The sequence below is a fragment of the Pongo pygmaeus genome, chromosome 10, assembly GCF_028885625.2.
Source record: "Pongo pygmaeus isolate AG05252 chromosome 10, NHGRI_mPonPyg2-v2.0_pri, whole genome shotgun sequence".
In the NCBI taxonomy this organism is placed as follows: domain Eukaryota; kingdom Metazoa; phylum Chordata; class Mammalia; order Primates; family Hominidae; genus Pongo; species Pongo pygmaeus.
Window position 1 is genome coordinate 21,957,425 of NC_072383.2, and position 22,821 is coordinate 21,980,245.

Below are 22,821 nucleotides of genomic sequence, written 5' to 3' on the forward strand. Positions count from 1 at the left end.
ACCGCCCAGCAGCACCAGTACCGCCTGGGAACACGATAGAAAAGCAAATTCTAGGGCCTCACCCCAGATTTACAGAATCAAAAACTCTATGGGGAGGACTAGCAAGCAATCTGTTTAAACAAGTCATAGAAGTGATGAGGATTCATGCTCAAGTTTGAGAACCATAGGGTTAATAGGTGGTAACTATTAGCAGTTGGTACTTGAGGCTGCAGAGACAATGAAAAACTCAGCCGGCTAAAGTTAAGCACTAAGGTGCCAGCAGCACCCACAGGGCTATCAACTGCCTCAGTCCCCGCCCCCACTCCCGTCTCACTCAACTGGGCCCTCCGAGAGCGTTCGGTGATTGGTGGAGTCTCTGGTCGACATTCACCACCCACTCAACCGCAGAGCGCGTAAACTGAGAGGGGCGGAAGTAGGCGGGGCGAGAGCTGTGCGCGTATTGGCTACAGACCACGCCGCAGGGTGAGTGGAGCGGAGCTGCGCGTGCACAGGGCCGAGGCGCGCCCCAGGCGGCCGTTGAAAAATGGCGACTGTGGCGGAGTTGAAGGCTGGTGAGTGCGAGCAGGGAGGCCTCCACATGGGAAGCGTCGGGCCTTCATCTTGTGGAAAGGATGGGAGGATGGGACGGGAGGAGAGCGCGCGGAACACATGGGTTGGCTTTTACAGGCGTCATTCTTCAGCGTGAGGGCCTGCGGGGAGCGTCTGGCTGCTGTCTCGGCTGGTTCGCGGGGAGCTCTTATGGGGGAAGATGTTGCCCACTGGCGAGTTTTAAGCCAGTTTGGAGCTAAAGGAGGAGTTACATAATCTTCAAGCATCTTAAGAGGCCTACAGGCCTGCATCTTGGGCCCCTGGCGCATGTTCTTGGACCCTGCTGGGGGCTGGAGGACTTGGACCAGGCTTGGCACTCAGGGCTGATGACTACAATTCCCACAACCCCTGTTGGGTTAGACACTGCCCTAAACAATTTGCTTGGTTGTCTTGTTGGATCCTTACAACAACCTGTTAAGTAGCCGTCTCCTCCCTGCTTTTTTTTTTTTTTTTTTTTTAAAGAGAGAATCTCTTTGTCGCCCAGGCTGGAGTGCAGTAGCGCGATCACAGCTCACTGCAGCTTCGAACTCCGGGACTCCAGCGATCCTCCCAGCTCAGCTTCCAGAGCAGGTGGGAATACAGGAGCTCTTCACCACGCCCGGCTAATTTTTCTATTTTTTGTAGACACGGGGTCTTGCTGTATTGCCCAGGCTGATGTCGAACTCCTGGTCTCAAGCTATCCTCCCGCCTTGGCCCCTCAAAGTGCTGGGATTACAGGCGTGAGCGCCTGGCCCCTTTTTCATCGGAAGAAACTAGAGGCAAAAAGTTTGCTGGCCTGGCCATTCTCCTGTCTTTTCAGGAAAAGATACTCTAAGCTAGTTATGTGTGAGTCATTAATGACGTTTGTACACTGTTTACTTTGAAGCAAATGTCCAGACAAATAATAGTAATAATAGTTATCATTGAGCCTCATGTGTCAGGCACTACTCAGCCTGTGTGTTACCTGATTATAACAACCCTATGCCCATTTCATAGATTGGGAAACTGAGGTACTGAGAAGTGAAATAGCCCAAAGTGATTTCACTAGAAAGAGACACAGCGTGGGAACCTAGTTGTGATGCACTGGAACGCCGGGTCTTAATCACTGAGCAATATTGCTGTCCAATAAATAAAACCAGTTCCAGTTTGTGGGGAACCCAGGGTTTAAACTAGTAATTCTTAGAGAGTTTAGAAAGGAGACTTGTATAAAAGTGTGTATTTGGGGCACAGGGCTGGTGAACAATTATAAAACAGAACAGGCATGCATCTGTCCACAAGAACAGACTTCACATGAATCTACAGATCCTGTTCCCAGGGAAATACACATCACATGTAATATTGCATACATTTTCAGAGGATTTAAAGGTACAGTTGGAATGGGCCAAGCACAGTGGCTCATGCCTGTAAACCTAACACTTTGGGAGGATCGCTTGAGCCCAGGAGTTTAAGACCAGCCTGGCCAACATAGTGAGACTCCATGTTTATTTAAAAAAAAAAAAAAAGAGCCGGGCATAGTGGCCTGTGCCTGTAGTTCCAGCTACCCCACAGGCTGAAACAGGAAGATCGCTTGAGCCCAGGAGATAGAGGTGACAATGAGCTACAGTGGTACCACTGCACTCCAGCCTGGGCAACAAAATGAGACCTTGTCTCAAAAAAAATACAAATTAAAAAATAAAATAAAATAAAAAAGGTACTCTTGAAATGTAAGCAAGGTTAAGACCTTTCCGAAGAGGTTTTGATGGCCCAGTGTTCTAAGCATAATAGAGGGAAAGGTAAAATGCTATGGACCTCCAAAAGAAACCCGGTGAAAACTTGTTTGCCAGCCAGTTACCTTACATTTTATGGGCTTCACCTTTTTTAAGCACGATCATATTTTTCCTCCTTACTTGGTTCTGTCTCTGAGACGTAGAGCTCATTATTTTAGAGAAGGCAACTGAGGCATGGGTTGGTAATCCACCACTGGGGTGCCGATGAGACATGCTAGCTTTCCTCATTACACTGTCACTAATTCTCATTTCTCTGTCCAGCCTGAGGCTGTCCTGTGTGCAGTACAGAGTAATTGGGACAGGATCCTTGCCAGTGACAAAATCTCTCCATCTAATTTCCAAAGATGGAATTAGAGAATAGGGGTTCAGTTATGATTCTAAGAGTACAATAAGGCTGTACCTTCCTTTTATGGGCCTGTTACAAACTCTGATCAGGTGATAACTGTACTTAACCTATCTGCAAGAAGGTTGAAGGGATGCTTTAAAAATGAGGGGAAAGAAAGGTCAAAAGTCAGTGAAGATTCTATCCGTTTAGTCATATGATCCAGGGTTGTTGTTGATGTTATTTATTGAAGCTTAGATCTTATGTCCATACTGACTTGGAAAAGCTCCTGGGCTGTCTTTATGGATTTTTGTTATTGCGGTGTGCTTACTTGGTGCCTTTGGCAGGGTGCAGAACACTCTTAAACTACGTTGATTTCCCAGTAGTATACAGCAATGTATTATAATCCTCCTAGGTGACACCTACTGAGCTCTTGCTATGTTCTTGACTCTGTGGATGAGATGTGTTCATTCTCTGAAGTTGTCATTTAGCCAGTAGGAACTGTTTGAAAATAGAAAGTTCCAGATCACTACAAGGGATGGTGCCAATTCAGTCCTAAGATCCCCATTATCTATACTAAATATGTACAGCCAAATCCCATGATCATAACTGCTTTGTCATGGTGACTCTGGCTAATCAATAAGTTAGATTTACATTCTGCATATGCATCCCTCACTCCTTAAGATGGCATTGATACAGTCATGTGGTAGATTTCTAACTAGGCTTAAAATTTCAGAATCCTACTGTTGTAAGGAATTAACTCATAGTTGTCTTTAAAACAACGAGGCCAGAGGGCGCAGTGGCTCATGCCTGTAATCCCAGTACTTTGGGAGGCTGAGGCGGGTGGATCACAAGGTTAGGAGATGGAGACCATCCTGGCCAACATAGTGAAACCCTGTCTCTACTAAAAATACAAAAATTAGCCGGTTGTGGTGTCGCACACCTGTAATCCCAGCTATTCGGGAGGCTGAGGCAGGAGAATCGCTTGAACCAGGGAGCCTGGAGATTGCAGCGAGCCGAGATCGTGCCACTGCACTTCAACCTGGCAACAGAGCAAGATTGTTTCAAAATAACAACAACGAAAACCCAAAACACCTTTTCACTCCCTAAAGGGTTCTGGATTATCAAATGTTTGTGTTTTTTTTGGTTGGTTGGTTGGTTGGTTGGTTGGTTGGTTGTTTTAGACAGAGTCTCACTGTTTTGCCCAGGCTAGAGTGCAGTGGCACCATCTCTGCTCACTACAACCTCTGCCTCCCAGGTTCAAGCAATTCTTCTGCCTCAGCCTCCCAAGTTGCTGGGACTACAGGCACGTGCCACCACACCTGGCTAATTTTTTGTGTTTTTAGTAGAGACGGGGATTTCACCTTGTTAGCCAGGATGATCTTGATCTCCTGATCTCGTGATCTGCCCGCCTCAGCCTCCCAAAGTGCTGAGTTACAGGCATGAGCCACCATGCCCTGCCATCAAAGGTTTTTACACAGTAACCCAACAGACTTCTTTTATGGAATGTAGTTGTTTTCTTTAATCATCTTTCTAGACCAGAGGTTGTTAGTGACAAGCAGAACCTGTGTTCAGTGGCAGACACTCTTGAAAATATATGAGATACTGGGGCTTAACTTCAGGTCGCAGTAAGCAACTATAATTCTATCCCCCGCCTTTTCCCCTCACTAAAGAATTATGTATTGGCCGGGCACGGTGGCTCACGCCTGTAATCCCAGCACTTTGGGAGGCTGAGGTGGGTGGATCACGAGGTCAGGAGATCGAGACCATCCTGGCCAACATGGTGAAACCCTGTCTCTACTAAAAATACAAAAAAGAATTAGTTGGGCATGGTGGCATGTGCCTGTAGTCCCAACTACCTGGGAGGCTGAGGCAGGAGAATTGCTTGAACCTGGGAGGCAGGGTTTCAGTGAGCTGAGATCGTGCCACTGAACTCCAGCCTGGGCGAAAGAGCGAGACTCTGTCTCAAAAAAAAAAAAAGAATATTTATTAGACTACAGCCCCTGACAGTGCTGATGATGTAGGAATAAACTTGAATTTGCTCAAATACATTAAGACTAAATCACTGCAACATGAGAACTGTATTTTTTAGTATAAACATGGCTGTTAGTAGTTAGCGTAATTGTTTAATAATTTGTCACAATGTTTAGATTGAGAGCTGCTTTTGTACCATTTACCTTTTCAACATTTCTTTTCAAAGTATGCCTAAGAATGACAAATTTACTCTGTAACTGAAGCCTTAATATTTTATATCGAACAGTTTTAAAGGACACCTTGGAAAAAAAGGGGGTATTAGGGCATTTAAAAGCAAGGATCCGAGCTGAAGTTTTCAATGCCCTAGATGATGACCATGAACCCCGGCCGTCATTGTCTCATGAAAACCTTCTAATTAATGAATTAATTCGAGAGTATTTAGAATTCAACAAATATAAGTATACAGCATCTGTCCTCATAGCAGGTAAGTGGTTATTGTTTATCACATAAACTCTGTTTCTTCCCTTTCCCCAATTCTCAGAAACTGTTTATCCTAGAAATCTAATTCTCTTACCAAACAGTGCCATCTGGGTGACTGGGACACAAAAATCACATGGGTTCTTTCTGTAGCTTAAACAGATTCTCACAAGGGAAAATACATAACTAAATAATCACTTAAACTAGGCATATACTTGGAAAAATCATCTATAATTCCTGTAACTGAGAATAAACAATTGTTGACATTTTGTCCTATTTGCCACCAGTTTTTTCCTGTGTATTAAGCTTTGAAAATATATGCAGATTAAATATATTATTTGTTAAAAAATAGGCTGGGTGGGTGGCTCACACATGTAATCTCAGTGCTTTGGGAGGCCGAGGCTAGATTACTTGAGCCAAGGAGTTCGAGACCAGCCTGGGCAACACAGGGAGACCCCATCTCTGGAAAAAAATTTTTTAAATTAGCCATGCATGGTAGCACATGTCTGTAGTCCTAGCTGAGGCTGAGCGGAGGTCCGGGAGGGGGTGATCATGTGAGCCCACGTGCTCTGGGCTTTAGTGAGCCATGATCGCATCACTGCACTCTAGTCTGGGCAACAGAGAGAGACCCTGTCTCTTTTTTCTTTTTCCAGAGACAGAATCTCGCTCTGTTGCACAGGCTGGACTGCAGTGGTGCGATCATGGCTTATTGCAACTTTGACCTCCCGGGCTCAAGCAGTCTTCCTGCGTCAGTCACCCAGGCTGGAGTGCGGTGGGGTGATCTTGGCTCACTGCAACCTCTGCCTCATTGGGTTCAAGCGAGTCTTCTGCCTCAGCCTCCCAAGTAGCTAAGACTACAGGCACGTGGCACCATGCCTGGCTAATTTTTTGTGTTTTTAGTAGAGATGGGATTTCACCGTGTTAGCCAGGCTGGTCTCAATCTCCTGACCTCATGATCCGCCCGCCTCGGACTCCCAAAATGTTGGGATTACAGGCATGAGCCACCGCGCCCGGTTGAAGAAAAGAGGTTTACTTGGCTCATGGTTCTGTAGACTGTACAAGCATGGCACTGGCATCTGCTTAGCTTCTGGGAGGCCTCGGGGAGTTTTACTCACTGCGGCAAGCACGTTACATGGTGAAAGCAGGGGCCAAGGGTGAGGAAGGTTAGTGCCACATACTTATAAATGACCAGATCTCATGAGAACCCACTCACTGTGGTAAGGACAGCACCAAGCCATGAGGGATCCACCCCCATGACCCAAACAACTCCCGCTAGGTCCCACTTCCAACACTGGGGAGTGCATTGCAACATGAGATTTGGGCAGAGACAAATATCCAGACTCTATCAGCGGGAAACTCCAAACTCATCCTAGTGATAGGAGGCAGAGAATGATATTGGGGGTTGGGGTGGGCAGTTAAAGATAAATTCCCTTTATCTGTCGAATTTTATTTCTTAAGAAATAAGTTTTCTCTTCAAGTGTAACAGTTATTGAGTGGTGAGAATATTTTTAATATCTTCTGCTGACTTTTTAAACGTCTTCTCTCAAAAAAGTGAGGAGAGACTGGATATAAACAAGTCAGAATCCTGGTTACCCCTGGACTTGGTGGGGTGGGGGATGCAGCTGGGGGTTGGTCCGAGGCACCCTGACTGTGTGTCATCGGGTTCCCTCGTTTCAGGTTCCATCTCTGCTTTGACTACTTTATGCCTCAGAGATGAGCCTCAGCGAATTAACAAGGCCAGGAAGTAGATTTTGCAAGAGAGAATGAATTCTTTGTGAAGTTAGAATTTTTCATTACAGATCCTTTATTTAATATTAAACATACATCTTAACTACATAGACTTATGATTTTTATGGTTTAAGGATCTTTGATATCAGCATCTCTACTTTCCTTTGTTTGTTATAGATGGCTGTATGATACCAGTTACACCCAGAAAAGAAGAAACTATGAAAATTTCAGTTAGGGGACTTAGGCTTCACTAGAATGAAATATAGTGACAGTAGTCAAGTTTTCATATTAAATGTTTTGGCTTTTTTAAAAAAACTGGGATGTAATTTACATATAATAAAATTTACCTTTTAAACTGTACAGTTCTATAGCTTTAGTCAAATGCCTGCAGTTGTATAATTACTACCAGATTACAATGAAGATATCACCAGCCTTTTTGGCACCAGGGACCAGTTTCATGGAAGACAATTTTTCCGTGGACCTGGGAGGATGGTTCGGGATGATTCAAGCATACTACATTTATTGTGCATTTTATTTCTATGATTATGTTGTAATATATAATGAAATAATTATATAACTCACCATAATGTAGAATCAGTGGGAGCCCTGAGCCTGTTTTCCTGCAACTAGATGGTCCCATCTGGGGGTGATGGGAGGCCGTGAGAGATATCAGGCATTAGATTCTCATAAGGAGTGCACAACCCAGATCCCTCACATGTGCAGTTCACAATAGGGTTCACGCTTCTATGAGAATCTAATTCTGCCAACAGGAGGCAGAGCTCAGGCAGTGATGCTAGTGATGGGCAGCAGCTGTAAACACAGATCAAGCTTTGCTCACTTGCTTGCCCACTGCTCACCTCCTGCTGTGTGGCCCAGTTTCTAATCTGTGGCCCAGGGGTTGGGGACCCCTGCTGTAGATGGAACCATACAGGATGTAGCCTTTTGAGTCTGCCTCTTTTCACTTAGTATAATACATTCAAGATTCAGCCATGTTTGTTTTTCCTTTGAACACTGTTCTATTGAGTTTGCTCATCTATGACCAGTTGATGGGCATTGAGGTGTTTCTAGTTTTAGCAATTAGGAATCAAGCTGCCATAAACATTTACATACAGGTTTTTGTGAGAACATAAGTTTTCATTCATCTTGGTTAAAAAGCTAAGAGGGAGATTGCTGGGTTGTGTGGTTAAGTGCACTCTCACCTTTGTAAGAAAACTGCTCAACTGTTTTCCAAAGTGGCTGTACCATTGTGCTTTCCCACCAGCAAAGTGTGAAAGTTCCAGTTGCCCCACACTTCAGGTTAACTTTAATTTTTATTTATAATTATTGTCACCAAATGGATATTCTTTTCAAAAATAAGTTATTGATAAACAGACTTCTAAAATTTAGTATTATAATTTGGATATAGAAACGGTATTTTTCCAACCAAACCCTGGGGAATTTAAAATGTGAATTTATGTTAAACTGTATTAAGACATGCATTTAACAAAAGCAATATTTCGAAAGTCATAAAATCACAGGCAATTTGATCTGTCTTGGTATGTGTTGTCATCATTCTTCCAAAATCTGAAAAGTGTATGTCTGGTAAATGTGATTCTTTTCAAAATCTTATTTGCTTTTTAGTTTAATAGACTCAGTGTTCTCATGAATTTATTTCTCCCAGAATCTGGTCAACCTGTAGTTCCATTGGACAGACAGTTTCTCGTCCATGAACTAAATGCATTTGAAGAATCAAAGGATAATACGATGTAAGAATTTTTTTTAAAGAAGTTTCCAAATATTGCATTAGAATCATAATTGCACCATGGTGGTTTTACTTCGTTTTAATTCAAGTATTTATTCAGATGTAGTGTGTGTCAAGCATTGTACTAAATCCAGGGTGTGCAGCAGTGAATAAGTCAGATAAGATCTGTGTTTGCTGAAGCTAAAATTTCATGGCTTCAGAGTGACTAAACATCTTCTTTCTGGGGTTAGCACCTTTTGACTTCTTGATCCTTTGTCCTTCTAAGGCTTTGTTCTTTTTTTTTTTTAATTTATAATTTCAACTTTTATTTGTATTTTCAAATTATTTTTGTAGAGACAAGGCCTCACTTTGTTGCCCAGGCTGGTCTTGAACTCCTGACCTCAAGTGATCTTCCTGCCTTGGCCTCTAGGCAAAGTGCTAGGGTTACAGGTGTGAGCCCCCCGTGCCTGGCCTCTGAGGCTTTGCCTTGTCAGTTGTTTTCTTCATATTTAACTCTTCCTTCACTTCAACTTAGGAATGTACTCAGATCTCTCCTCTCCTAAAAACAAAAACAAAAACAAAAAATCTATGAACTTCCAACCCCAAGCTTCTGCTTGAATTCCTTTTTCTACCAAGATTACTGAATCGGCCCACAGCTTTCATTACTATTACTCTCTCCTTTGCCCTCTGTGTATCTCCTCTCACCAACTGTGCTCTTGAAAAGGAGGATGACCACTTTCTAGTTTTCTTCGTTTTTTTTTCTATTTCAGTGTTGCTTAAACTTTTTCTGGAGAGTCCCTGTATGGCCAAAAAAAAAAAAGTACATAGGAGACCTGAGAGCATAGCTTAAAGCAGCCTTTTTTTAAATCTAGAACTTTCTTTGAAGCCTTACGTTTTCTCATCCTAAAAGTTCTTAAGGCCAGGTGAGGTATCTCGTGCCTGTAATGCCAGCACTTTGGAAGGCTGAAGTGGATGGATCACTGGAGCTCAGGAGTTCAAGACCAGCCTGGACAACATGGGGAAACCCCATCTCTAGCCAGACGCGGTGGCTCATGCCTGTAGTCCCAGCACTTCAGAGGCTGAGGTAGGTGGATCACCTGAGGTCAGGAGTTCGAGACCAGCCTGGTCAACATGGCGAAACCCCATCTCTACTAAAAATACAAAAAGGTTAGCCAGGCATGGTGGCGTGCGCCTATAGTCCCAGCTACTTGGGAGGCTCAGGCATGAGAATCGCTTTAACCTGGGCAGCGGAGGTTGCAGTGAGCCAAGATCGCACCACTGCACTCTAGCCTAGGTGACAGAACTAGACCCTGTCTCAAAAAAAAAAAAAAGTTCTGAAAGTTGTTTGCTTTACCATACAAATGTTTTAAATGACATTCCAGTTAAATTTAACTCTCCCACAAATCCTTGTGTAAAATTAATGTTCCAGGATCATCTACTACCTTTGTCACTGTGTGTATAGTGAAGTCCCAATTGCTTAACATAGCACTTTACGCCTCTATCTTTCTACCCCTGTCTGTTGTTGTATCTGCTCACACCTGATTTCTGATTGTGCCCAGAAGACACTTTGCAACTTTATGCTTCTTTGCCTTGTAAACCATTCCCTTATTCTAGAAGCCCTAGATCACCTTTCTCCCTCTTAACTTCTATTGGAGCATCTTTCCTTTCTATTGGCCCTGTTCAGATAGTAACTCCTTTATGACATTTTCCTCTTTCTCTTCCCCTCATCTTCCCGTGTTTCTTTTTCTTTTCTTTTTTCCTTTTTGTGAGATAGGGTCTCAGTCTGTCACCCATGCTGGAGTGCGGTGGTCCCATCTCAGCTCACCGCAATCTCCTCCTGGGTTCAAGTGATTCTGCCTCAGCCTCCTGAGTAGCTGGGATTACAGGTGTGCACCATCATGCCCAGCTAATTTTTTTTCATATTTTTTTGCAGAGATGGGGTTTCACCATGTTGGCCAGGCTGGTCTCGAACTCCTGGCCTCAAGTGATCTGCCCACCTCCACCTCCCTAAGTGCTGTGAGGTTTTTTTGTTTTTTCAAGGCAGGGTTTCAGTCTGTTGCCCAGATCTCTAGAGTGCAGCGGCTTGATCATGGCTCACTGCAGCCTCGAACTCCTGGGCTCAAGCGATTCTCCCGCCTCAGCCTCCCATGTAGCTGGAATTACAGGCATGCGCTGGCATGCACCATCATGCCTGGCTGATTTTTGTATTTTTTGTAGAAATGGTGTTTTACCATGTTAGCCAGGCTGGTCTCCAATTCCTCGGCTCAAGTTATCCACCTGCCTTGGCCTTCCAAAGTGTTGGGATTACAGGCATGAGCCACTGCACCTGGTAACAAGTGTTTTGAAAAGTATAACAATTGTATAATTGAGAACAGTGGGAAAAATAATTGGAGGAATCTAAGCGTGACTTAGGATGAGCAGTGAGGTATTACATCATTTAATACAAGACATCATTTTACATTTAGCAGTTGATGGAAGTAAGCAATGATTATACTCTTACTGGCTTCTTGGTAGCTTTTGAGATACCTACTTCAGATGAAAGTATTAAGAAGTTTGTGCTCACTTTAACAGCACATATACTAAAATTGGAGTGGTACCGAGATTAGCATGGCCCTGGCAAAGGGATGACATGCAAATTCATGAAACGTTTCATATTTTTTTAAAAAAGAAGGCCGGGCGCATTGGCTCACGCCTGTAATCTCAGCACTTTGGGAGGCTGAGGCGGGCGGATCACGAGGTCGGGAGATGGAGACCATCATGGCTAACACGGTGAAACCCCGTCTCTGCTAAATATACAAAAAATTAGCCGGGCAAGGTGGCAGGTGCCTGTAGTCCCAGCTACTTGGGAGGCCGAGGCAGGAGAATGGGCATCAAATCGGGAGGTGGAGCTTGCAGTGAGCCGAGATCGCGCCACTGCACTCATCCTGGGCGACAGAGTGAGACTCCGTTTCAAAAAAAAAAAGAAGTAAGTTTGAGAGAGGATGAAGAAGCAAAAAAAAAAAAGTTGCTGAAACAGCTTTATTTTTTAAAAGTTAGGTAACTTCTTTAAGCCCTTGCTTCTCACGCTTCAGTGATTGACATTCACAAAGTTTGCCATAGTCACATATTACTCATATTATTTACTTACAGATCTACAGTGCTGCATCTAAAACCAGAGGCCAGATATATGTTTAAAAATCCAAATGTTTTCAGGTTTTAAAATGACATGCCTGTAGTCCTAGCTACTTAGGAGGGTGAGGCAAGAAGATTGCTTAAATCCAGGAGATTGAGGCTGCATTGAGCCATGATCTTGCTGCTGCGCTCCAGTGTGGGCCACACAGCGAGAGTTCAATTCTTTTTTTTTTTTTTTTTTGAGACGGAGTCTCGCTCTTGTCCTCCAGGCTGGAGTGCAGTGGCGTGATCTCGGCTCACAGCAACCGCCGCCTCCCAGGTTCAAGCGATTCTCCTGCCTCAGCCTCCCAAGTAGCTGCAACTACAGACGCGTGCCACCACACCCGGCTAATTTTTTGTGCTTTTAATAGAGACGGGGTTTCACCGTGTTAGCCAGGATGGTCTCGATCTCCTGACCTCATGATTCTCCTGCCTCGGCCTCCCAAAGTGCTGGGATTACAGGTGTGAGCCATTGCGCCTGGCCTGGGACTTCAATTCTTTAAAAAAAAAAAAAAAAAAAAGGTAATATGGTACATATACCAAATACTACATATATGTGCCAGGGAGTCCTAAAGTAGTGTTCCACAATCACATTACTATTTTCTTTTCTTTTTTTTTTTTTTTTTTTTTTTTGAGAGCAATGTCATGATTTCAGCTCACTGCAACCTCCGCCTCCTGGGTTCAAGTGACTCTCCTGCCTCAGCCTCCTGAGTAGCTGGGATTACGGGCGCATGCCACCACGCCCGGCTAATTTTGTATTTTTAGTAGATACGGGGTTTCTCCATATTGGTCAGGCTGGTCTTGAACTCCCGACCTCAGGTGATCCCCTCCTGCCTTGGCCTCCCAAAGTGCTGGGATTACAGGCTTGAGCCACCACACCTGGCACATTAATATTTTCACACAAAGTAAGATAAAGTCTGTAATAGCCTTGTTAGGTCAACCCTTGCCATCTGATGATTTTTTGCCAGATATATGAAGAGAATCCAGTTTTCAGAACTTTGCATTTCAGAATTACAGGCAAGTTATTGTGAGGCTGCACTTTTCTTTAAATTATCTTTTTGAAACTTATTTTAAAAAATAAACCTTAATCCATGAATTTGCAAGTTGCCTCTCCCTTCTGCACTCAAGCGATCCTCTCACCTCAGCCTCCCAAGTAGCTGGGACCACAGGTGCATATTACCTTGTGTGGCTAATTTAAAATAAAATTGCTGTAGAGCTAGGGGACTCGCTATATTCAGGCTGTCTCAAACTCCTGCTTGAGGCCAGGCTGGCCCCCCAAAGTCCCAGGATTACAGGCCTGAGCCCCCATGTCCAACCCAAAATTTTAATCACAAGTAAATTTTATTGAATATTAATTTAAAAAATAAAACTTTTAACATTTAAAAATCATCTTGAACCAGTTAACACTTCGGGGAAGATTACTGTAAAGTAAACAAAGAGACCTGTTTTATATTACTAGGTGACGCTTTCATAAGAGTTGTGGCATCTTATTAAATAAAGAAACTTACTTTCCTGGTTTCCCTGCGGCATGGAAAAATTAGTATGATATTATTCCAGAATTTGGTAGCTTAAAACAACAACATAGATTATTTGTGGAATATTTGGGGATTTGGGATCGGCTTAGTCACGTAAGTCTAGCTCAGGCTCCCCCGTGAGGTTGGAGTCAAGATGCCAGACAGGGTTGTAGTCAGAAGCCTTGAATGTGGCTGAACTATCTGCTTCCAAACTCATAATGATACTGACAGGCGGCCTCAATTCCTTACTGCATGTAACTTTCCAGGGCTGCTGAAGTGTCCTGAGGCATCTGACTTCTCCCAAAGGCAGCAATCCAAGAAAGAAAGCAAGGAGGAAGGCACAGGGCCATTACCACGTGGCCTCTGAAGTCAGCTTTCTGCCAGTTAGAAGTGAGTTCAGCTCACACTCAAAGAGAGGGCAATGAGATTCCATCTTTGGAAGGAAGTGTCGTACTGTAAACCATTATACCAGCTAGTAAATAGATACATATCTCAAAAAATAAATCCTCCCCACAAATATATACACCTACTATGTACCCACAAAAATTAAAAATAAAGATTAAATCCTTTCAATTGTGTTTTCAAATTTGAGATTGGAAACAAAGGAAAATGTTTCCGTTGTGCCACTCTTTATTGTCAGCAGAGCAGCTTTCCTTTATACAAGAGTACTAATATAAATCCCCAGGCAGCACACTGTAAGGAAAACAATATGAGATTTGGGGTTCAAGTGTAAACTTTGTTTACTTTCTGAGAGAATCTCTAGCAAATCTCCTGGCTGTGGTTTTCTCCTTTATAAATCGCGGTTGATGATTTTGACATTACACGATGAGGATCCGATGAGAAGAGGTATGCGTTGTGTAAACTATAAAGAAGATTTTAAAATATTAGGTAATATAAATATTAATCTAAATAAATGTTAGCTACACAGGAGCTAACATTTATATACCATTTCATATGTGCCAGGCACAGTAAAAAAACACTTGACATTTATTAACTCATTTAGTGCATAACAGCCCTATAAGGGAGGGATGGTGCTTATCCTAATTTATAAAGGAAGAAACATTTATGAGGCTGGAGAGGTTAAGAATCTTACACAGAGTCCCACAGCTAGCAAATGGCAAAGCCAGGATTTGAACTCAGGTCACCTGGCTCTCAGGACCTAAGACCGTTTCAGGGCAAGGACTTATTAATCAAGAGGTGTTTATTGAATACCTGTTGTGTATTAGATGGGTTTAGGTATTGGGAAATATTCTACTGGACTTTGGAGTTTAAAAGATAAATTCCTGTGGATTGATAGAAATGATATTTCAGTGTAGATGAGGTTTAAATTGTTAACACGTTTTCTCTGGGTTTTAAAATTGTCGTGAAATTAAGTGGTACTCTTAAATTTAAAAGTAGGAACAATTTGCAGTTTGGATAATCATGCAGCTTTTTAGAGTCTAGTGAATCACTTGGTCTTTTTGATGTCAGAGGTTACCTTTTAAAGAATAAATGTTTTAAGCTTTTCCCGTTTATGCAGATTTATTAGCTTTCAGTTTTGTTTTGTTTTCTTCCTGCTATAGACCTCTTTTATATGGGATTTTAGCCCATTTCTTGCATGGAACTAAGGATGGCATCCAGAATGCATTTCTGAAAGGGCCTTCACTTCAGCCTTCAGACCCAAGTCTTGGCAGACAACCTAGTAGAAGAAAGCCAATGGGTATGAGTTTTCCAAGATTCATCATTTAGCTGCCAGCAAATATATTTTCTTCCTCTAAATTTTTCTTTTGGAGTCTCTACTGAGCTTTGGAGTCAGAGTTTAATTCTGCTTGTATCTAATGTGGCTAGCCTGTGTTACTCCAAGAAACAGAAGCTTTTTGGAAAGAATCTTGGACAGGGAAGGGTGGGAGGCATACCTGGGCAGAATTCTTAGATGTAATTTCTTTATAGAAGTATTTAAAACTCCAGGCCAGGCACAGTGGCTCATGCCTGTAATCCCAGCACTTTGGGAGGCCGAGGCAGGTGGATCGCTTGAGGCCAGGAGTTTGAGACTAGCCTAAGTGACATGGTGAAACCCCATCTCTATTTTTTTTAATTGAAAAATTATATTAATTAAATTTTTAAAAAGTAAAATTAAAAAATACTGAAAACTCCGATTTTCATGTAAATTATGAGTATTTGGAGCAGCTTAGATCCTTGGTATACTGAATAAATAGCTTTTTATTAAGTGATTTTTTTTTTCTTCTCCATGACTGCAAAATAAAAGGTAAGATTGCTAAATACAGATAGAGAAGTCATTTGCATTTTTAGGATACTGTTTATGTTAGAGTGGAAGTTACCTACAAGTTACAGATTCTTAGGAGAATGGCACACATTTCTTTCAGACTGCCTGTTTTTTAAATGAGCTTTTAGTAGCTTTCAAATTTTTATGTATTTTTTTGAGACAGGGTCTCACTCTGTTGCCTGACTAGAGTGCAGTGGTGCTATCGTAGCTCACCATAACCTTGAACTGCCGGGCTCAAGCAATCCTCTCACCTTCTTGCCTCAGCTTCCCAAGTAGCTAGGACTTCAGGCACCACACCCAGCTAATTTTTTAATTTTTATGGACGTGGAAGTCTCACTATGTTCACTAGGCTGGTCGTGAACTCGGTCTTAAGTGATTTCCCACCTCAGCCTCTCAGAGTGTTGGGGTACAGGCACGAGCCTGTACCTGGCCCTCAGTTATTTTGATTATCCCAGCAATGGGATCCCATTTTCACCATTTGAATTGAGTGGGTTATAGCTCAGTGTTTGCAGTTGTGGTAGAGAGCTAATCAATTTTTTTTTTTTTTGAGACAGAGTCTCGCTCTGTCGCCCAGGCTAGAGTGTAGTGGTGTGATCTCATCTCACTGTAAGCTCTGCCCCCTGGGTTCATGCCATTCCCCTGCCTCCTGGGTTCATGCCATTCCCCTGCCTCAGCCTCCCAAGTAGCTGGGACTACAGGCACCCATCACCACACTCGGCTAATTTTTTGTATTTTTAGTGGAGACAGGGTTTCCCTGTGTTAGCCAGGATGGTCTTGATCTCCTGACCTCGTGATCTGCCCGCCTTGGCCTCCCAAAGTGCTGGGATTACAGGCTTGAGCCACCGTGCCCAGCCAAGAGCTGGTCAATTTTTAAGGACAGTTAAAGATGGAGTTTAGGCTTTCAATTATCAGAACAAATGTAAATCTTGAATGTTGACACAAACTTTTAGGAAACGCCTAAAATGTGGATTGCCTTTGTAGTTTCCTAAACTGCTGTGACCAGTAGTGACCATGTTAGATGCTTGGTGTCTCTTGAGGTCTAAAAGTAAACAGTGAATCAGGATAACCTCTTTTGGAGGTGGTTTCTGACTGTACTAGGAGATATCTTTTTATATATGTTAGAATGCTGAACTGGATGGAACGTTGGAAAAGAAGTCATTCCCACCTACTTATTTTATAGTTGAGAAAACTTTAAGAAGGTTCCAATACTAAGAGGTTAAGTAAGTCATCTGAGGCCTGTAGCAGATAATTAGTAGCAGAATCAGCACATTTGATTGCTATTCCTGTATACCTTTCCATATATAGATTATGGAGAAGTTTTCCAAATTCTCTTTTTAGGGATTGGTAAGGAACTGACATTACTGCCTACTAATTGGCAAGTACTTAACGAGCAAAATAAAACATTAATTGTGCAGGTACATGAGTAAATCTCTAAATTTTTTAAATAGTAAAAAGTTCCCTTTAACTTTCCTTTGTTCCTTCTTGCCTCTCCCTAACTCCTCAATTCTTCTCCCTGTTCATAGAAGGTATCCCTGTTAGCAGTTTGCAGGGTATTCTTTGGGACTCATTTCTATTTTATTTTATTTATTTTATTAGTATTATTATTATTTAAATTTTAGATGGACTGTCACTCTGTCACCCAGGCTGGAGTGCAATGGCACGATCTCACCTCACTGCAACCTCCACCTCCCAGGTTCAAGCGATTCTCCTGCCTCCCAAGTAGCTGGGACTGCAGGCATGTGCTACCACACCTGCCTAATTTTTGTATTTTTAGTGGAGATGAGGTTTCACTGTGTTGGCCAGGCTGGTCTCCAACTCATGACCTCAGGCAATCCGCCCGCCTTGGCCTCCCAAAGTGCTGGGATTACAGGCGTGAGCCACTGCATCTGGCCATGCCCAGCCCCTTTGGGACTCATTTCTGTGTATTTAAATATATATGCATTGTTATGGTGCACGTTATCCTGCAGTTTGCTTTTTTTCACTTGTTGATACGTGTAGATCTCATTTTTAACTTTGTTTCATATTCCAGATTATTATTATAATCATCCTTTTTTTAATTTTAGAGATGAGGTCTTACTCTGTCATCCAGGTTGGAGTGCAGTGGCACAATCATAGCTCACTGTAGCCTCAAACTCCTGGGGTCAGTCTTTCCACATCAGCATCCCAAGTAGCCGGGACTATAGGGGTACACCACCGCACCTTGCTTATTTTTTAATTTTTTGCAGTCAGGGTCTTGTCATGTTGCCCAGGCTAGTCTCCCACCTTATAATCACTCTTATGTAGTTTTAAATATTTTGCTTTTACAGTATTGTGATGTAACATTGTATCTTTGTCCACACATTTAAGTATTGTCCACACATTACAGTATTGTGATGTAACATGGTATCTTTGTCCACACGTTTATGTATTATCCACACATTACAGTATTGTAATGTAACATTGTATCTTTGTCCACACTTTTAAGTATTGTCCACACATTACAGTATTGTGATGTAACATTGTATCTTTGTCTACACGTTTCTCTTGTGTGGATGCCTAAAGTAGAGTTGTTGGTTCAAAGGATATGCATATTTAAAAATATAGTAGATATTGTCTAATTCCCCTCCAAAAAGGCTTTATCAGTCTATACACTTACCAAGAATATATGACAATATGGGTTTCTGAGTTCAGTTGTCACCAGTGGATATTGTACACCTTAACACTTCTTAACACAGCAACCCCAAGTCATTGATACTATCAGTCCCATAAAGAAAAATAACCGCTTGAGAAATAACTTTCTGGTTTGTAAGTTTCATAATCAGCCTTGTTAATACTCACGGCTCATGACTAGTAAGAAAGTTATAAGGAACACTATTTCCTAACCAATTTCTGTTCTTCTGAGATGAAAGCGGTAGATTACGCATACAGCATAGAGAGAAAGGTATTTATGGAGAGAGGGAGGGAAAGAGACACCTAGACACATGACCCCTGCACCACTAAATTGCCAGGAACATCAGAATCGAGTTCAAGTCAGTAAAGCCACCTTGGGTGCCTGTTCTGTGGAAAGCTCTGTAGACATCTCAGAAATGAGGATGACTGCTGAATGAATCGGGGAAGAACAGTGATTTTGCAAATTATTTTCTTGGTCATCAAAAATTTTCTTGACACAAACTCTTTGTGTAGTGCCTTGAAAGTTGTCAGCCAGAATTGCGTCATGTTTCAGTAACACACTTAAGCTTTCCATTTACTTCGTCAACTCTAGCTCATTGTCTCCATAACTCTTATTTGACAGCATTGAAAAGGTTGTGAAGATACTAAAATCCTTATTCTCTACATCACAGCACCTTGTCTCCACAGAAGCTCATTCAACAGAAATATCAAACCCTGAAACTAAATTGGCTTTTATTTGAAAACAAGTTCAGGCCGGGCCACGGCAGCTCACCCCTGTAATCCCAGCACCTTGGGAGGCCGAGGTGGGCAGATCACCTGAGGTCAGGAGTTCGAGACCAGCCTAGCCAACACGGTGAAACCCCGTCTCTACTAAAAATACAAAAATTAGCTGGGTGTGGTGGTGTGCACCTGTAGTCCCAGCTACTCGGGAGGCCGAGGCAGGAAAATCACTTGAACCCAGGAGGCGGAGGTTGCAGTGAGCCGAGATTGCGCCACTACACTCGAGCCTGGGTGACAGAGCGAGACTCCGTCTCAAAAAAGAAAAAAAGGAAAGAAAGAAGTAAGTCCAAAGCATGCCAAGATGAAAAAGTGCTTCTCTCATCCAAGTTTTCAGTGCTGAAAAAAAATGAAGAGGGTTTATGTAGGCACACTCACCTTTGAAATGACAGCCAGTGCATTTGTACTGCTGCTGTTAGTGCTTGTAATCTTGAAGGCAAAGTAGTTTTTGCTATTCAATTATATATATATATATATATATATATATATATATATATATATACACACACACATTTTTTAATCTTTTTTGTTTGTTTGTTTTTAAGAGAAGGTCTCACTCTGTCACCCAGGCTGGAGTGCAGTGACACAATCATGGCTCTCTGCAGCCTTGACCTCACAGGCCCAGGTGATCCTCCCACCTCAGCCTCCCAAGTAGCTGGGACTACAGCTGGGACTACATTCCTGGTGAAGATTTTTATTGTGAATGAAAGACCAGATTTTTATAATGGTGACAATCATCAGCTTAACTTTATTGCACATCTATCAAGCATAATAGACTTCATTTCTTGTAACACTTTTCTAGAAGACCTGAAATTGTTGCCTTCTGAGGAAATTGTTAAATTTTTTTCTGTCCAGCAAAGTTACCTAAAATAAAGGGAGAGAGATTTCCATCTGTTTTCCAGACCCTTAAAGTAGTATTGGCACTGAGAATAAGCAGCTGAGAACTAATAAAGCCTGTGTATAATGACATTGTAGAATTAGAAAATCCAGTGATAAAATTGCATTTTCTAGCAGCTTATCTAAATTTATGTATATATTTTTTCCTATTATCAAAATTGTTGCAAGAAAGATGTTTTGTCAGTTGTAGGAAGTGTTTGGGGTTCATATATTCTCAAGAATCTAGTTTTTGCATTACATTTTTGTTGCATTAGGATATTAAGTCTCTAGGTTCTTTTTTTAGTCTCTAGGTTCTTTTTTTTTTTTTTTTTTTCTTCTCGAGATGGAGTCTTGCTCTGTCGCCCAGGCTGGAGTGCAGTGGCACGATCTCGGCTCACTGCAACCTCCACTTCCTAGGTTCAAACGATTCTCCTGCCTCAGCCTCCTGAGTAGCTGGGATTGTAGGTGCCTGCCACCACGCCTGGCTAATTTTTATATTTTTAGTAGAGACAGGGTCTTTAACTCCTGACCTCAGGTGATCCTATTTGAAGTGCTTTTCATTGTGTTGTAATTAAAGAGCTTTGGCAACCCTCAAAATGCTGATTGAACACCTTGTCCTTTCTTGCAAATTTCATTCCTTACATGTAAGAGAGAGGTTTGTAACTACTTATGCATGGGTTTACTGTGGGTTGTACGCTATTCAAAAAAAAAGTCAAGAAACTCTTTTGAATAATTAGAGTCCCTAATGCCAGACATTTCTGATTTCTTTCTTTTTTTTTTTTTTTTTGAGACCGAGTTTCACTCTTGTCGCCCAGGCTGGAGTGCAATGGCATGATCTTGGCTCACTGCAACTTCTGCCTCCTGGGTTCAAGCGATTCTCCTGCCTCAGCCTCCTGAGTAGCTGGGATTACAGGCACCTGCCACCACGCCCGGCTAATTTTTGTATTTTTAGGAGAGACAGGGTTTCACCATGTTGGCCAGACTAGTCTATAACTCTTGACCTCAGGTGATCCGCCCACCTCGGCCTCCCAAAGTACTGGGATTACAGGCATGAGCCACCATGCCTGGCCTCTGATTTCTTCAATAGTGTTTAAAAAATAATGAGTTGTTTTCATTGTCCTAAAGCATCTAAAGTACTCATAGAATATTAAATATGTAACATCCTAAAATATTTGTAGCTGTGTCTACCTATCTGCATGTTTTGACTTGGGATAAGTATTAACATTGGTTTCTATGCATTTCAGATGAGCACCTAAGAAAGGAGGAGCAGAAAAGTACTAACATTGAAGAGCTTCATGTTTCTCAGGCAGTCAACAGATAATGCTTTGTTTGGGGTATCTTTTGTCTTAAAATTGTATTATTAAATAACTTCTTTATTGTCCCAGTGTTACCAAAATGCACCACTAATGTATGTAGAAATTTGAGTTTCTACAAAATACCCCTCATGTTTAACTACATTTGTGAATAAACGCTAACTCTGTCATCTAGCTTATTGGATTTGACTTGAAAAAAAAAAGTATTGTTTTTAGGAAGTATTTTTTGTTTTTTTGAGACAGAGTCTTGCTCTGTCACCCAGGCTGGAGTGCAGTGGCACGATCTCGGCTCACTGCAATCTCCACCTCCCAGATTCAAGTGATTCTCCTGCCTCAGCCTCCCAAGTAGCTGGGACAACAGGCCTGTGCCACCACACCAGACTAGTTTTTGTATTTTTAGTAGAGATGAGGTTTCATCATGCTGGCCAGGCTGGTCTTGAACTCCTAACCTCAGGTGATCTGCATGCCTCAGCCTCCCAAAGTGCTGGGATTACAGGTGTGAGCCACTGAGCCCAGCCATTTAGGAAGTATTGTAAAGGCCCTTAAAGTTTGTAAGGAAATGAAAGGGCTTTGTATTACCTTTTCAATAGGCAACAATGTACTTTTTCTTTCCTTAGACTTTGGCTTACTGGAAGATTTAATTAAAAGGTAGAGGGGAAGTAAATTTGCTGTAATAATTTTTCTGTAAATAAAATAAAGAGTTTATTTTATTAGATAAAGAATGTGAAGTAAGCATGAAGAGACAGGCTTTGGGAGAAATACCAGAAAGTGATTTTTCAAAGATGGCATTGTTTAATCTCTGTGTGGCCCTCGGTTGTGCAATCACAGATGAGCCAGAAGAGGGCCAGCCCCCTACTTGTTTGGGCTCCTAAACTCTTATCAAATATCAATTTTTATTCTTGGGATAGAAAAATAGTATGTGCTATCTCTAATACGCTACTTTGATATTTATTAAAGAAGTATTTTTAATGTAGTGTCCACAGGCTCATTTCATTGAAAACAACTGACTGTGATGGTAGACAGCTCCTGATTGGCAAAAGTTCGATGGTATATTCAGAATTAAATTTTGCCTGCACACCTAAACACTGACAACATTTAGCTTAAAGGTCTTCCATGGAGAAGAGTGGTAAGAGCTGTAGTTAGCAAAATTGGCATCTTCTTCAGGGCGTCAATTCTGTGCTGCTTTGCAAATTGTTGAAACTTTTGATTTTCTATTTGGCGATGCTAGTCAGTGTTCACTTCTTACAGATTAGCCAGGAATTTTTATCTAAACGCAGAAACTTATTAATGAAATGCATTTAAACTACACTTACACAATATTTCGAGAGTCCCTGCTGGTAAAATTATATATGGATGCAGAAGTATTGCAAGAGTCCATTTTCCATTTTTAAATCTGTAATATCTGATTACAATGATGAATTCCATTGTATTGTATGTGTGAATATAAATATCTGAATTCTCCCGGGGGACTTGGTTTTTGTCCAAGGATGTTGGCAGTGGACACTTAGTTTACCTCAGGAATTGCAATCATGTAAGACTATATTCGGAAAAAATGCTGGAGTATATAATTTTGGATACTGATATAAAATCATCAAGATGGAAGTTAAACAGAATTGTCACATGTAGTCCATAGCACTTTTGTGTACATTATTCTGTAATTTGTTTGTACTGAGGCAACTTTTTATACTTTCAGTGTATCATTTAATAAAAAAAATAAGCAAGTCA

The 22,821-nt window shown here is 41.9% G+C and overlaps 1 protein-coding gene and 1 non-coding gene across 7 annotated transcripts; both read left to right on the top strand.

Moving 5' to 3' along the window:
* LOC129009329 (centrosomal protein 20) lies at positions 1-22,821 on the top strand. Of its 6 annotated transcripts, none has more exons than XR_008492749.2 (6): positions 434-551; positions 1,051-1,158; positions 4,916-5,113; positions 8,495-8,579; positions 9,465-9,638; positions 14,781-14,917. XR_008492749.2 is itself a non-coding variant. In XM_054442074.2 (6 exons), exons 1-6 carry the CDS (start codon positions 524-526, stop codon positions 21,102-21,104), a joined length of 633 nt encoding a protein of 210 aa, XP_054298049.1. In that variant the 5' UTR covers positions 438-523; the 3' UTR covers positions 21,105-22,821. The 6 variants fall into 6 exon arrangements, 5 of the variants coding, with proteins under 5 accessions (XP_054298052.1, XP_063528573.1, XP_054298054.1 ...); XM_054442074.2 differs by lacking the exon at positions 9,465-9,638 and adding an exon at positions 21,028-22,821 and having other exon boundaries at positions 438-551; XM_054442077.2 differs by lacking the exons at positions 1,051-1,158; positions 9,465-9,638 and adding an exon at positions 21,028-22,821 and having other exon boundaries at positions 1-551.
* LOC129011006 (U6 spliceosomal RNA) lies at positions 11,110-11,213 on the top strand. Its single transcript, XR_008493152.1, has one exon. It is a non-coding gene; the product is annotated as a U6 spliceosomal RNA (small nuclear RNA).

Bases quoted from the DNA above. Each gene is read 5' to 3' on its own strand.
- LOC129009329 (XM_054442074.2), top strand. From the start codon at position 524: ATGGCGACTGTGGCGGAGTTGAAGGCTG. The intron at 552-1,050 runs GTGAGTGCGAGC...TTTTTTTTAAAG, and splicing joins TGTGGCGGAGTTGAAGGCTG to AGAGAATCTCTTTGTCGCCC. The intron at 5,114-8,494 runs GTAAGTGGTTAT...TATTTCTCCCAG, and splicing joins AGCATCTGTCCTCATAGCAG to AATCTGGTCAACCTGTAGTT.